General features: G+C 47.0%; 1 protein-coding gene across 3 annotated transcripts in view; it reads right to left on the reverse strand.

The window, feature by feature from the left end:
* The window catches only part of LOC119952139 (gamma-aminobutyric acid receptor subunit alpha-3-like), a 514541-nt gene that overhangs the window by 4071 nt on the left and 496862 nt on the right, over positions 1 to 13608 (reverse strand). For all 3 annotated transcript variants that reach the window (XM_038775725.1, XM_038775723.1, XM_038775726.1), the window contains one exon: positions 7868 to 8079. In XM_038775725.1, coding sequence (XP_038631653.1) covers positions 7868 to 8079 — 212 coding nt within the window. The remainder of the gene's footprint in view (positions 1 to 7867; positions 8080 to 13608) is intronic.

Raw genomic sequence — 13608 nt, forward strand, 5'->3', positions numbered from 1 at the left:
TCCCCATACCGTCTTCTCTTGCAGTAACACTCCTGTCCTGATCATAGATCAAATCGAAAGTGCCTATCCGAAGGGGTGTGATTGCCTCCTGGAACAAAGTTTCCAGGTAACTTTCCCTCGCCTAGGTGCATCATGGTGTCTGAAACCCAGACTTCAGCTCGTCAACTCTGAGCCATAGTTCCTCGAATGGCAAACACGTACTGTGGAAGTGGCTGCCGTGGATCAACTGCCGTGGGGCAGCACGGTAGCATGGTGGTTAGCATAAATGCTTCACAGCTCCAGGGTCCCAGGTTCGATTCCCGGCTTGGTCGCTGTCTGTGCGGAGTCTGCACGTCCTCCCCGTGTGTGCGTGGGTTTCCTCCGGGTGCTCCGGTTTCCTCCCACAGTCCAAAGATGTGCGGGTTAGGTGGATTGGCCATGCTAAATTGCCCGTAGTGTCCTAAAATTTAAGGTTAAGGGTGGGGTTGTTGGGTTACGGGTATAGGGTGGATACGTGGGTTTGAGTAGGGTGATCATTGCTCGGCACAACATCGAGGGCCGAAGGGCCTGTTCTGTGCTGTACTGTTCTATGTTCTAACTGGTGTCCACCAGCTCCCACATGCTAGAGCTGCAACCCATCACTTCCTCTGCCATCTTTGTTTAACTAATTAGGGTTCAAGTTTAGAAGTATCAATCAGCTGTTGTTCGTGTTATAGCTTAACTGGTTAATCTATAAATTTAGTCTGATACTTATATCTCCCCAGTATAGGTTTGAACTGCTACCTGCATTTAGAGGCATAAAAACTTAAAACTTACCAAACATTCACTTACCTGCTCACCTAGTTAAACCTTGAGCACTTACCAGCTTCTGGAGGTTGGAAAAATGACATAAAAACCAACACCTCCTTCCCCGCCTGCACTGAATTCCCAAGTTAACAGTCATACATTGTACTCAAGGCTCATCATACTCTGTCCTCTCACACCTCACAATAGGCCACTGAACCTATTACAATAAGTTTCTAGTTGACCGCTATTTTAACTTCATTTCACCAACTTGGTTCCACATACCTTAGTACCCTTACTCAAAAAAGATTGTTTCAATTACAGTTGAAAAAAATTCAATTGATCTTCAGCCTCAATAGCTTTTGGGGAGAAGTTTCTAGGTTTCCAACAATCTTTGCATGAGAAAGTGTTTCCTGATCTTTGAGTGACCGAGCTATAATCTTGAAGGTTATGTCCTCTTGTTCTGGACTCTCCCTGCCAGAGAAATAGACTCTATCAATCCTGTCAATTCCTTATATCATCTCAATTTATAGGCCTTTTACTTGCAAGAGAATACAAACCTAATCTATGAAGTATATCTTCTCTATTTATCACTTTTAATATCTTCTATACATAAATCAGTGTCTGAGCATCTGTTTCAGGTCCCCACACAGAGCTTTACTAGCGTTGCTGAACAGCATAAGTAGCGCCACCAATAGAAGCAAAGTTCATAATAACACCTCCTGTAGAGGAAAGACAGGTAGGCTAGCAGGAGTCAACAGCTATTTTAATCACATGCCCATCCTCTTTCCGGCTTCAAGTCACCACCCTCAATCCATTAAAAGTTTCTTGGGCCTGTTGCTGGTGGGGCAAGTGGCACAACATTTGTGTGGACAAGCTGCTTGTCGAGGTGCATCAGGTTTGGGCACAAAATGTTAATATAAGAACATAAGAACTAGGAGCAGGAGTAGGCCATCTGGCCCCACAAGCCTGCTCCACAATTCAATGAGATCATGCCCGATCTTTTGTGGTCTCAGCTCCACTTTCCGGCCCGAACGTCATAACCCTTAATCCCTTTATTCTTCAAAAAACTAGCTTTCTTTACCTTAAAAATATTTAATGAAGGAGCCTGAACTGCTTCACTGGGCAAGGAATTCCATAGATTCACAACCCTTTGGGTGAAGAAGTTCCTGCTAAACTCAGTCCTAAATCTACTTCCCCTTATTTTGAGGCTATGCCCCCTAGTTCTGCTTTCACCCGCCAGTGGAAACAACCTGCCCGCATCTATCCTATCTATTCCCTTCATAATTTTATATGTTTCTATAAGATCCCCCCTCATCCTCCTAAATTCCAACAAGTACGGTCCCAGTCTACTCAATCGCTCCTCGTAATCCAACCCCTTCAGCTCTGGGATTAACCTAGTGAATCTCCTCTGCACACCCTCCAGCACCAGTACCTCCTTTCTCAGGTAAGGAGACCAAAACTGAACACAATACTCCAGGTGTGGCCTCACTAATACCTTATACAATTGCAGCATAACCTCCCTAATCTTAAACTCCATCCCTCTAGCAATGAAGGACAAAATTCCATTTGCCTTCTTAATCACCTGAGTCTCAAGACTCAATATTGGGCTGGACTTGTGGCCTCTTGGCTAGGGAACATGGCCAACTTGTGCACATTGATTCTGGGTTTGAGGAATGCAACCAATGCCCACACAGCACATTCCTGCTAGGCCAGCCAGCTGGTGCTCTCTAACCAGCAGGCCACTGTTTAAGCATTCGCAAAGAAGAAACAAGTTGAAACTAATTCAGCAGGGGCAAAACTAATTCAGCAGGGGCATGGGAACCTGGATTGTAGTTTTGGGGTAAGGGAGATTGAGAGTATAGAGGTCAGGAGCACAGATTTGACTTTGCAGGAGGGTGCCAGTGTTCAGGTAGGTGGTTTGAAGTGTGTCTACTTCAATGCCAGGAGTATACGAAATAAGGTAGGGGAACTGGCAGCATGGGTTGGTACCTGGGACTTCGATGTTGTGGCCATTTCAGAGACATGGATAGAGCAGGGACAGGAATGGTTGTTGCAGGTTCCGGGGTTTAGGTGTTTTAGTAAGCTCAGAGAAGGGGGCAAAAGAGGGGGAGGTGTGGCGCTGCTAGTCAAGGACAGTATTACGGTGGCGGAAAGGATGCTAGATGGGGACTCTTCTTCCGAGGTAGTATGGGCTGAGGTTAGAAACAGGAAAGGAGAGGTCACCCTGTTGGGAGTTTTCTATAGGCCACCTAATAGTTCTAGGGATGTAGAGGAAAGGATGGCGAAGATGATTCTGGAAAAGAGCGAAAGTAACAGGGTAGTTGTTATGGGGGACTTTAACTTTCCAAATATTGACTGGAAAAGATATAGTTCGAGTACATTAGATGGTTCGTTCTTTGTACAATGTGTGCAGGAGGGTTTCCTGACACAATATGTTGACAGGCCAACAAGAGGCAAGGCCACATTGGATTTGGTTTTGGGTAATGAACCAGGCCAGGTGTTAGATCTGGAGGTAGGTGAGCACTTTGGAAACAGTGACCACAATTCGGTGACCTTTACGTTAGTGATGGAAAGGGATAAGTATACCCCGCAGGGCAAGAGTTATAGCTGGGGGAAGGGCAATTATGATGCCATTAGACATGACTTAGGATGTGTAGGTTGGAGAAGTAGGCTACAAGGGTTGGGCACACTGGATATGTGGAGCTTGTTCAAGGAACAGCTATTGCGTGTTCTTGATAAGTACGTACCAGTCAGGCAGGGAGGAAGGGGTCGAGCGAGGGAACCGTGGTTTACCAAAGAAGTGGAATCTCTTGTTAAGAGGAAGAAGGAGGCCTATGTGAAGATGAGGCGTGAAGTTTCAGTTGGGGCGCTTGATAGTTACAAGGAAGCGAGGAAAGATCTAAAGAGAGAGCTGAGACGAGCCAGGAGGGGACATGAGAAGTCTTTGGCAGGTAGGATCAAGGAAAACCCAAAAGCTTTCTATAGGTATGTCAGGAATAAAAGAATGACTAGGGTAAGAGTAGGGCCAGTCAAGGACAGTGGTGGGAAGTTGTGTGTGGAGGCTGAGGAGATAAGCGAGATACTAAATGAATACTTTTCGTCAGTATTCACTCAAGAAAAAGATAATATTGTGGAGGAGAATGCTGAGACCCAGGCTATTAGAATAGATGGCATTGAGGTGCGTAGGGAAGAAGTGTTGGCAATTCTGGACAAGGTGAAAATAGATAAGTCCCCGGGGCCTGATGGGATTTATCCTAGGATTCTCTGAGAAGCCAGGGAAGAGATTGCTGAGCCTTTGGCTTTGATTTTTAGGTCATCATTGGCTACAGGAATAGTGCCAGAGGACTGGAGGATAGCAAATGTGGTCCCTTTGTTCAAGAAGGGGAGTAGAGATAACCCCGGTAACTATAGGCCGGTGAGCCTAACGTCTGTGGTGGGTAAAGTCTTGGAGAGGATTATAAAAAATACGATTTATAATCATCTAGGTAGGAATAATATGATTAGGGATAGTCAGCATGGTTTTGTGAAGGGTAGGTCATGCCTCACAAACCTTATCGAGTTCTTTGAGAAGGTGACTGAACAGGTAGACGAGGGTAGAGCAGTTGATGTGGTGTATATGGATTTCAGTAAAGCGTTTGATAAGGTTCCCCACGGTCGGCTATTGCAGAAAATACGGAGGCTGGGGATTGAGGGTGATTTAGAGATGTGGATCAGAAATTGGCTAGTTGAAAGAAGACAGAGAGTGGTAGTTGATGGGAAATGTTCAGAATGGAGTTCAGTTACGAGTGGCGTACCACAAGGATCTGTTCTGGGGCTGTTGCTGTTTGTCATTTTTATAAATGACCTAGAGGAGGGTGCAGAAGGATGGGTGAGTAAATTTGCAGACGACACTAAAGTCGGTGGAGTTGTAGACAGTGCGGAAGGATGTTGCAGGTTACAGAGGGACATAGATAAGCTGCAGAGCTGGGCTGAGAGGTGGCAAATGGAGTTTAATGTGGAGAAGTGTGAGGTGATTCACTTTGGAAAGAATAACAGGAATGCAGAATATTTGGCTAATGGTAAAATTCTTGGTAGTGTGGATGAGCAGAGGGATCTCGGTGTCCATGTACATAGATCCCTGAAAGTTGCCACCCAGGTTGATAGGGTTTTGAAGAAGGCCTATGGTGTGTTGGCCTTTATTGGTAGAGGGATTGAGTTCCGGAGCCATGAGGTCATGTTGCAGTTGTACAAAACTCTAGTACGGCCGCATTTGGAGTATTGCGTACAGTTCTGGTCGCCTCATTATAGGAAGGATGTGGAAGCTTTGGAACGGGTGCAGAGGAGATTTACCAGGATGTTGCCTGGTATGGAGGGAAAATCTTATGAGGAAAGGCTGATGGACTTGAGGTTGTTTTCGTTAGAGAGAAGAAGGTTAAGAGGTGACTTAATAGAGGCATACAAAATGATTAGAGGGTTAGATAGGGTGGACAGCGAGAGCCTTCTCCCGCGGATGGAGGTGGCTAGCACGAGGGGACATAGCCTTAAATTGAGGGGTAATAGATATAGGACAGAGGTCAGAGGTGGGTTTTTTACGCAAAGAGTGGTGAGGCCGTGGAATGCCCTACCTGCAACAGTAGTGAACTCGCCAACATTGAGGGCATTTAAAAGTTTATTGGATAAGCATATGGATGATAAGGGCATAGTGTAGGTTAGATGGCCTTTAGTTTTTTTTTCCATGTCGGTGCAACATCGAGGGCCGAAGGGCCTGTACTGCGCTGTATCGTTCTATGATCTATGAACAGAAATCTAAAAATACCAATCCAAGATGATTGGGCCAAGAATTACTTTGTGGCTATATTCACAGATGAAGACACGGAAAATTGCCCAGAAATACTAGACAATTGAGGAACTTGTGAAACTGAGGCAATGAAAGAAATTAGTTTTAGGAAAGAGGTAGTACTTGAAAAGTTAACTGGACTGATGGTTGACAGACGCCCTGGACAAGATGGGTTACCTTCCAGAGTGTTGAAAGAGGCTCCTGCAGACTGCAAAGTGTAGTAACTGTAACCCCCACTATTTATGAAGGGAGGACAGGGAGAGAATGGGGAACTACATACCTGTTAGTCTGACATCTGTAAAGTGAAAATCTTAGAATCCATTATAAAGGATGTGATAACTCGACATTTAGTAAAGAATGGTAAAATTGGGCAGGGTCAACATGGATTTATGAAAGGGAAATTATGTTTAACAAACCTGATGGAACCTTTTGAGTATGATACTTGTAGCATTGATAACAGAGAACCAGTGGATGTGATGTTTTTGGATTTTCAGAAGATTATCGATAAGATTCCACACTAGAGGTTAGTAAACAAAGTTAGAGCACATGTGTTTTTGAGTTAATATACTGCAATGGATTGAGAATTGGTTAACAGACCCAAAACAGAATAGGAATAAGCAGAACACTCTCAGCATGGCTGTTACGAGTGAGGGACAAGGAAATTTCACACGGAAGTAAATGGGTCAGATGGAATTTAATGTGAATTAGAGTCGAGTTATTCACTTTGGTAGAAAACACAGAAGACAGAGGGCTGGATTCTCTGCTGTTGGGATTCTCTGTTTCGCTGGCTGCACACCCATACCCAGGGATTTCCTGATGGCGTGGAGCTGCTCACAAGGGAACCCCATCGGGCGCCTGGCCTAACGGAGAATACCGCTGCCGGTGGGAGAATGCCTTACCAGACAACTGGTGCGACGGAGAATCCTGCCCAGAATGTTTCCTACATGGCGATAGGTTGGAAAGTTCTGATGTCCAATGGGGCTTGAGTATCCTTATCCATCAGTCATTAAAAGCCGTGAATGACGGTCTCTCTCTAGGCTGCACTGGGAGAATAGTCGTCTACCAGCGGAAGCCCATGGACATCAAAGTTAGATGATTCCAACTTCCCAAAGTAATTAGGAAGGCAAATGATATGTTAGCCACTGGGAGGCGGTGGCGTAGTGGTATTGTCATTGGAGTAGTAACCCAGACACCCAGAGTTTTCTCCTTTCACCCTTCCCTGGTCTGACCATCATGTGACTAGATTTACAGCGATGTGGTAAAATGCCACTCAGTTTGATTGCAATTGGGGATGGGTCAATTGCTGGCATTTCCTGCAACCCACATCCCATGATATGGGGTTTCAGGAAATAGGGGTTTCAGGAAAGATGCAATTGCAAACAGCCTGGATGAGACTGCACCTGGGGCATTGTGTACTGTTTTGTTCCCCTTATCTAAGGAATTATATACTTGCAATAGAGGGAATGCAGTGAAGGTTCGCTAAAATAATCCCTGGGATAGCAGGTTTGTCTTATGAGGGGCGATTGAGGAAACTGGGCCCTTATTCCATAGAGTTTCAAAGAATGAGAAACGATCTTATTGAAGCTTACAATTTTCTTACAGGGCGGCACGGTGCAGTGGCTAGAACTCCTGCCTCGCAGCACCCGGGACCTGGATTCAATTCCAGCCTTGAGTGACTGTCTGTGTGGAGTTTGCACATTCTCACCGTGTCTGCGTGGATTTCCTCCGGGTGTTCCGGTTTCCTTCCACAGTCCACAGTCCAAAGGTTAGGTGGGGTTACAGGGATAGGGTAGGGGCAGTGCAGACTTGATGGCCGAATGGCCTCCTTCTGCACAGTAGGGATTCTATGGTATGACAGGGTGGATGTAGATAGCAGGCTTTCCGTGGCTGGTGAGTCTAGAACTAGGGACACAGTCTCAAAATAAAGGGCAGGCCATTTAAGGACTGAGATGAGGAGTAACCTCTTCAATTAGAGGGTGGTGAATTTTTTGAATTCTTTACCCCAGTGGGTTGTGGAAACCCAAACATTGAGCATGCTCAAGACAGAAACCGGTAGTTTTCTGGATATTAATAACATCATGGGTTAAGGGGATAGTGTGAAAAAGTGGCATAGAGGCAAATGGTCAGTTCAAATTGAATGGTGAATCAGGTTTGATGGGCTGAATGGCCTGCTCCTATTCCTATGTTCCTATGAATCAAGCCCAGGGCCTTCTTCTTATGCATTAAGCAGCTGAGGTACAAGAGCAAACCTGACAATGAGGTTCAATGGTGTGTTGTGAAGCTCACCTTCATCTCCTGAGCCTCCATGGCTTTCCTGCCATCCCATGGCCAGCTGCGCTTGGTGAAGTAGTTCACGGTTGCAAACTCAATTAGTGCCGAGAACACAAATGCGTAACAGACGGCGATAAACCAGTCCATGGCTGTCGCATATGCCACCTTGGGCAAGGAGTTCCTGGCACTAATACTCAGTGTGGTCATTGTTAACACTGTGGTGACTCCTGCAAAATAAAATAATTCCATGAAGCTCGCAACCTGTTTGATTCACCTTATATTACAATGGTGGAATTCTTCATGATTACTGAGACAACATAGGGTCTGACGACAATATCTCTGCTTATGATTCATATGTTTTTTTTATTATAACCAGATTCATTACAATTCGATTTTCCATTCAGATTGAATGGAAATATTACAACCTAGTTCCCAAGCTCTGACTACCTTGAGAACGCTCTCTGACCCAAAATAACATCACACATCCCAGTGTGACCAATTCCCATCCTCCAGGATGCCTATGACTGCAAGGTTCTGCAACTGAAGAATAAGAGGGAGAAGCTGGTTCTATTCTAATACAACCATAGCCCATTCCTATGCAATATATATATTCACATGTATAATTTACACATTTAACTGAGGCTACATTTTTAACCCTTTACTAAGCTTCAGGTATTACCTGAGCATTTGCTTCTGTTCATAATACAATAATTGTCTGGACCCAACGACTCTTATTATTTGCACTTGCATTTCCAAATCGTTTGTAAAGATTTTGAGACACAATGACGGTTTCCTGTATCATGTGAATGTCCCTTCAGAAAGGTTTTTGTCATATCACATGGCTTCAGTGATGTCATTTTCTAGGTGGAGCTGGGCTGTGACTGTGAGCTGTTTGGGTTACAGTTTCATTTTGGACTGTTTTGAACTGCAGGGGAAGAAAGAAGTGTTTTTTCCCTGTCTTTCTCGATTTTCATTTTAAAAGCTGTTCCAGAAGTAAAAAGCCCATTGGTTGTGGCTAACTGCTTTGGTAACTTAAAACATATAGTTTTCTTGCCGGAAGGAGTTTAAATCTGCTGGTTGAGACTGGTTCAGAATTTCAGGAAAAAGACCAGTCCCATTCAAGTGAGACTGCAGTGTGCTGGGCCACCCCCTTGAAGAGGGGTTTGGTTTATTGGATTTTGTTATTGAATTGGAACAGTTAAGGGGGCATTCATTAAGTGTTACACATAGATTTCTGTAACTGTGTAGCTTGTAATTGATAAAAAGTCTTGCTGTGTTTATATATATATATGTTAACTATATTCTTCGACTAAGCCTTGTTTTGATTAAAGTGTCTCGGGAGTCTGATTAATCACACCTGAGACAAAGGTTTTTGTGCTCATCCTCGCCAAATTCAACATAAAGGTTGTTGGTTAGGTGAACTCCATAATACACTTTGGAGTTTCTAAGCCCTGGCCTATAACACCTGTGGTGCCTCGTCAGCTTGAAAACATTTGCTGAGGACTGAAAGAAAAGAATATTGGGTTGGATTGACTCTTTCAATAGTAAACAGTTTAACATATTTCATAAATTATTGTTAAATGTTAAGACAGCCTCACAGTTCCCCTGGAGCTGACCATTCCTCTCTAACTCTATCACCCTCCTTTAACACCATTCCTCTGGAACTATTTCACCCTCCTTTAACACCATTGCCAGTCCTCCTTGTCAGAGAATATATTTGACTCCTCCATCTCGCCACTGCAAATCTACAGACGGAGCTGCGACTTGCAGAATTGACGCGCTTCGGGGAGACGTCAAGGTTTGGGAGTGGTCAATCCAGTATGTCGGCCCAAAGTCTGGCGGCCCGCCCACTAAAATACTTGTGAGAAAGCCTGTCAAAAGCACCAAAGGGGTGAGACAACCTATTCAACCTGTTTTAAAATGTTCCAGATGCGACAGCCTAAAAGCCGCATCACAGCAGAGAATTCCCCACAGGGGGTGCCAAGTGCTTTTTCTGTGGTAACTCTGGACAGTTTAAACAATTCTGCAGATCTAAAGCTGAGTTCAAAGGAAGAAAGTTGGAACAAGCTTCCAACCATTTTGAAGTCCAGGAAATTGGAAATACACCATTTCAACCCAGCAATTTCCGATGAGAGATTAAGGATCCCAATAAGCAGTTCTGGTCTGTAGGGCTGGAAGTCAAAGGATACAGAACAGAGTTTAAACTGGACACTGGGGCTGGGGTAACATTCTTATCAGACAAATTGGACTGGCTTAACCATGTTGAGAGTCAGCCATCATAAATAAAGCTACACAGGCCAGGAGGCAGAGACACCAAAGTGAAGGATAAGATCACTGCAAACCTTCTACTGAGATCACTACAAACCTTAGACAAAAAGATTATTTTAAAATGCAACTCTTTATATCCTACAGAATCAACAACATTATTTGCTCAGCAGGGCAACGTGGTCATTACTTGATCTTCTACAAGGTACCGATAAGGTAACACAGGCTGACAGTGGGGCTGTATTTAGGAATTAATTTCCTAAATTGTTCCAGGGACTGAGAAAGTTCAAAAGTGAATATCATCCGTGTGAATCTCCGCTGGACACGCTCCAGTGCCAGTATGTTCTTCCTGAGATGTGGGGCCCAAAACTGGACACAATACTCCAAATGGGGCCTAACCAGAGCCTTATAAAGGCTCAGTAGCACATCGCTGCTTTTATATTCCAACCCTCTTGAGATAAATGACAACATTGCATTCGCTTTCTTAATCACAGATCCTGACAACTTTAAGCACCTGAGAGTTGCAGACCAAGAACGGGACGAAGGCCTTGCTCCCTGACCTTGCCTGTTCCTGTCTAGATAAGTATTTTAGTTGTTTAGTATTAGAAGTAAGTTAGTCTCTTTAGCGTATGCATGTGTATTTATTATATTTGTCATAATAAATATCAATCGTTTGGACTTACTAATCGGTGTACAGATTTATTACTTTGAACCTGACTTTGATATACTTGTGAGGTGTCTAAATACGGCACCTGGCGACTCCTGAGCATAATTACATACACAGAGCCATAGTAGTGTTAAGCACACGGCCTTTAAACGGAGGCGTGTTAATACATTCCAGTAAAACGAGCAACACATGGTCATTCAGGTGGAGAAATCTGACTGATATCAACAAACTTTATTAGATATGTACAGAGAAGGTCAGCGATGGTATTGGGGAGTCACGCAGAAGAATGCGTTTGACAGGATTAAAGACTTGCTCATTTGCACATGCTTGCAGATTATAATGGAGCTTGGAGCTGTTCAACAAATCTGGGAAAACAAGTTTATTATGCCTCTAGATCATTGACAGAAAGTGAAAAACATACAACGATTGAAAGGAAGTACTAGTGGAAACATTGGGCCTAAGAAAAATTTCCACATTACTTAATGGGTTTACAATTGAGGATTGAGATGATCCATAAATCTCTAATCACTCTTCTGAGCTCCAAAGAATGAGGCCAAGGATACTGCATGACTGAGATGCATGTGCAATGATTCTCCAACAGTGTACGTGTCCAGGAAAAGTCAGACAACTGCTAACATACTGTCGAGAACTACAGTCAGCCAGACTTCAGACCATCAGTTGACACACGTGAGGTATATTCTTGACCAATAAGAAGTACCCTACCAGCGTCTTCAAACACAATGAGATCCAATAGGTTTTTCCGTAAAAGAGTAGTCATCTGCATGAAGCATCAAATGTGACAATCCCACCTGTGAACCCAGTTCATCACTAATTGCTCAGATTCCCTGAATACCACCGTGAATGAGATTAATGAAAACTTATCCAAACTCCTTGGGCGGGATTCTCTGATCCTGAGGCTAAGTGTTGACGCCATCGGAAACCCCGTTGCGTTTCCCGACGGCCTCAACACGGCACCAGGATCAGCAATTCTGGCCCCTCCAGGGGGCCAGCAGGGTGCTGGAACGGTTCACGCCACTCCAGCTGCTGATCCTGCCGTGGAATGGGCCCTGGGGGATGCGCGCATGCGCAGTGGGTCTGGCGCGAACCCGCGCATGGGCAGTCCCAAAGGCGTGATTCCCATGCATGCTCGGTGTCTCCCTTGTCCGCGCCGGCCCCGACCCAACATGGCGCAGGAGGGCAGGCGCCGGCGCGGAAGAAAGGAGGCCGGGAGACTGAGAGGCCGGCCCGCCGATTGGTGGGTCCCGATTGCGGGCCAGGCCACATCGGAGGGTCCCCCCCCCCCCCCCCCGGGTTACACCCACTTTCCCTCGCCACGGCCGCCCACGGGCTCTTCGACGCCGGGTCGGAGAATCCTGCCCCATATCAAGGGCAGCACGGTAGCATGGTGGTTAGCATAAATGCTTAACAGCTCCAGGGTCCCAGGTTCGGTTCCCGGCTGGGTCACTGTCTGTGCGGAGTCTGCACGTCCTCCCCGTGTGTGCGTGGGTTTCCTCCGGGTGCTCCGGTTTCCTCCCACAGTCCAAAGAGGTGCGGGTTATGTGGATTGGCCAGGCTAAATTGCCCGTAGTGTCCTAATAAAAGTAAGGTTAAGGGGGGGGTTGTTGGGTTACGGGTATAGGGAGGATACGTGGGTTTGAGTAGAGTGCTCGGCACAACATCGAGGGCCGAAGGGCCTGTTCTGTGCTGTACTGTTCTATGTTCTATCATCTGCAAATAAAAATCAGTACAAGAGAGGAGGTGAGCGGCCGGTGGGGGGGGCCTCCATGCTCGGGAGGAGGGGGGCCTCCATGCTTGGAAGGGGGGGCTGGGCCTTTACGTTGGCGGGGCGGGTCGTCTATGTTGGGAGGGGGCGGGCATCTATGCTGAGGGGGGGGAGCCTCTATGTTGGCGGGGTAGGTCCTCCATGTTCGGCGGTGGGGGGGGGGCAGGGGGGTCGTGTGGACAACTGCCGCCAGAACGGTGGCCAGGCTAATGGGCACCGTCCCCAGGCGCTGCCCTCCCGCACGGCCCCTGGACTTGCCCATGGGTGCTGCCCCCCCACAGGGGCAGACCTCCTATCAGCCGGCAAACATCGGCGGCAATGGGTAGGTCAGCACCCCGGCATCCCCCAGTGAGGGCACAGCCATCCAACGATGGATGGGCAGTAGTGGGCGGAGGACGGAGGGTGTGGCCAGGGGTCTGAGTGCATGCGTGGCTGTGACACATTCAGCAAGCCGGGGCAGATGTACCCCAGAGCACCTGGCCATGGAGGGGACCACACACCATCCTTAAACATGTTGTATACCCCCATACCTCTGCAGATCACAATGTTTAGGCACAGCCAGCGATTGTGGCCACCGAGCGGGAGCCTCTGCCCTGCATGTGGCCCTGTTTGAGCGTCAGCACAGGTGGCTCAGAGTGGCTGCAGCAGAGGGACTGGCTGCAGCGGAGGGACGGGCTGCAGCAGAGCGACGGGCTGCAGCAGAGGGACGGGCTGCAGCAGAGGGAGGGGCTGCAGAGGGACAGGCTGCAGCAGAGGGATAGGCTGCAGCAGAGGGCTGGGCTGCAGCAGAGGGCTGGGCTGCAGCAGAGGGCCGGGCTGCAGAGGGACGGGCTGCAGCAGAGGGACGGGCTGCAGCAGAGGGACGGGCTGCGGCAGAGGGACAGGCTGCAGCAGAGGAATAGGTTGCAGCAGAGGGACGGGCTGCAGCAGAGGGACGGGCTGCAGCAGAGGGACGGGCTGCAGCAGAGGGATGGGCTGCAGCAGAACGACGGGCTGCAGCAGAGGGCTGGGCTGCAGCAGAGGGATGGGCTGCAGCTGAGC

The sequence above is a fragment of the Scyliorhinus canicula genome, chromosome 17 (genome assembly GCF_902713615.1).
Source record: "Scyliorhinus canicula chromosome 17, sScyCan1.1, whole genome shotgun sequence".
In the NCBI taxonomy this organism is placed as follows: domain Eukaryota; kingdom Metazoa; phylum Chordata; class Chondrichthyes; order Carcharhiniformes; family Scyliorhinidae; genus Scyliorhinus; species Scyliorhinus canicula.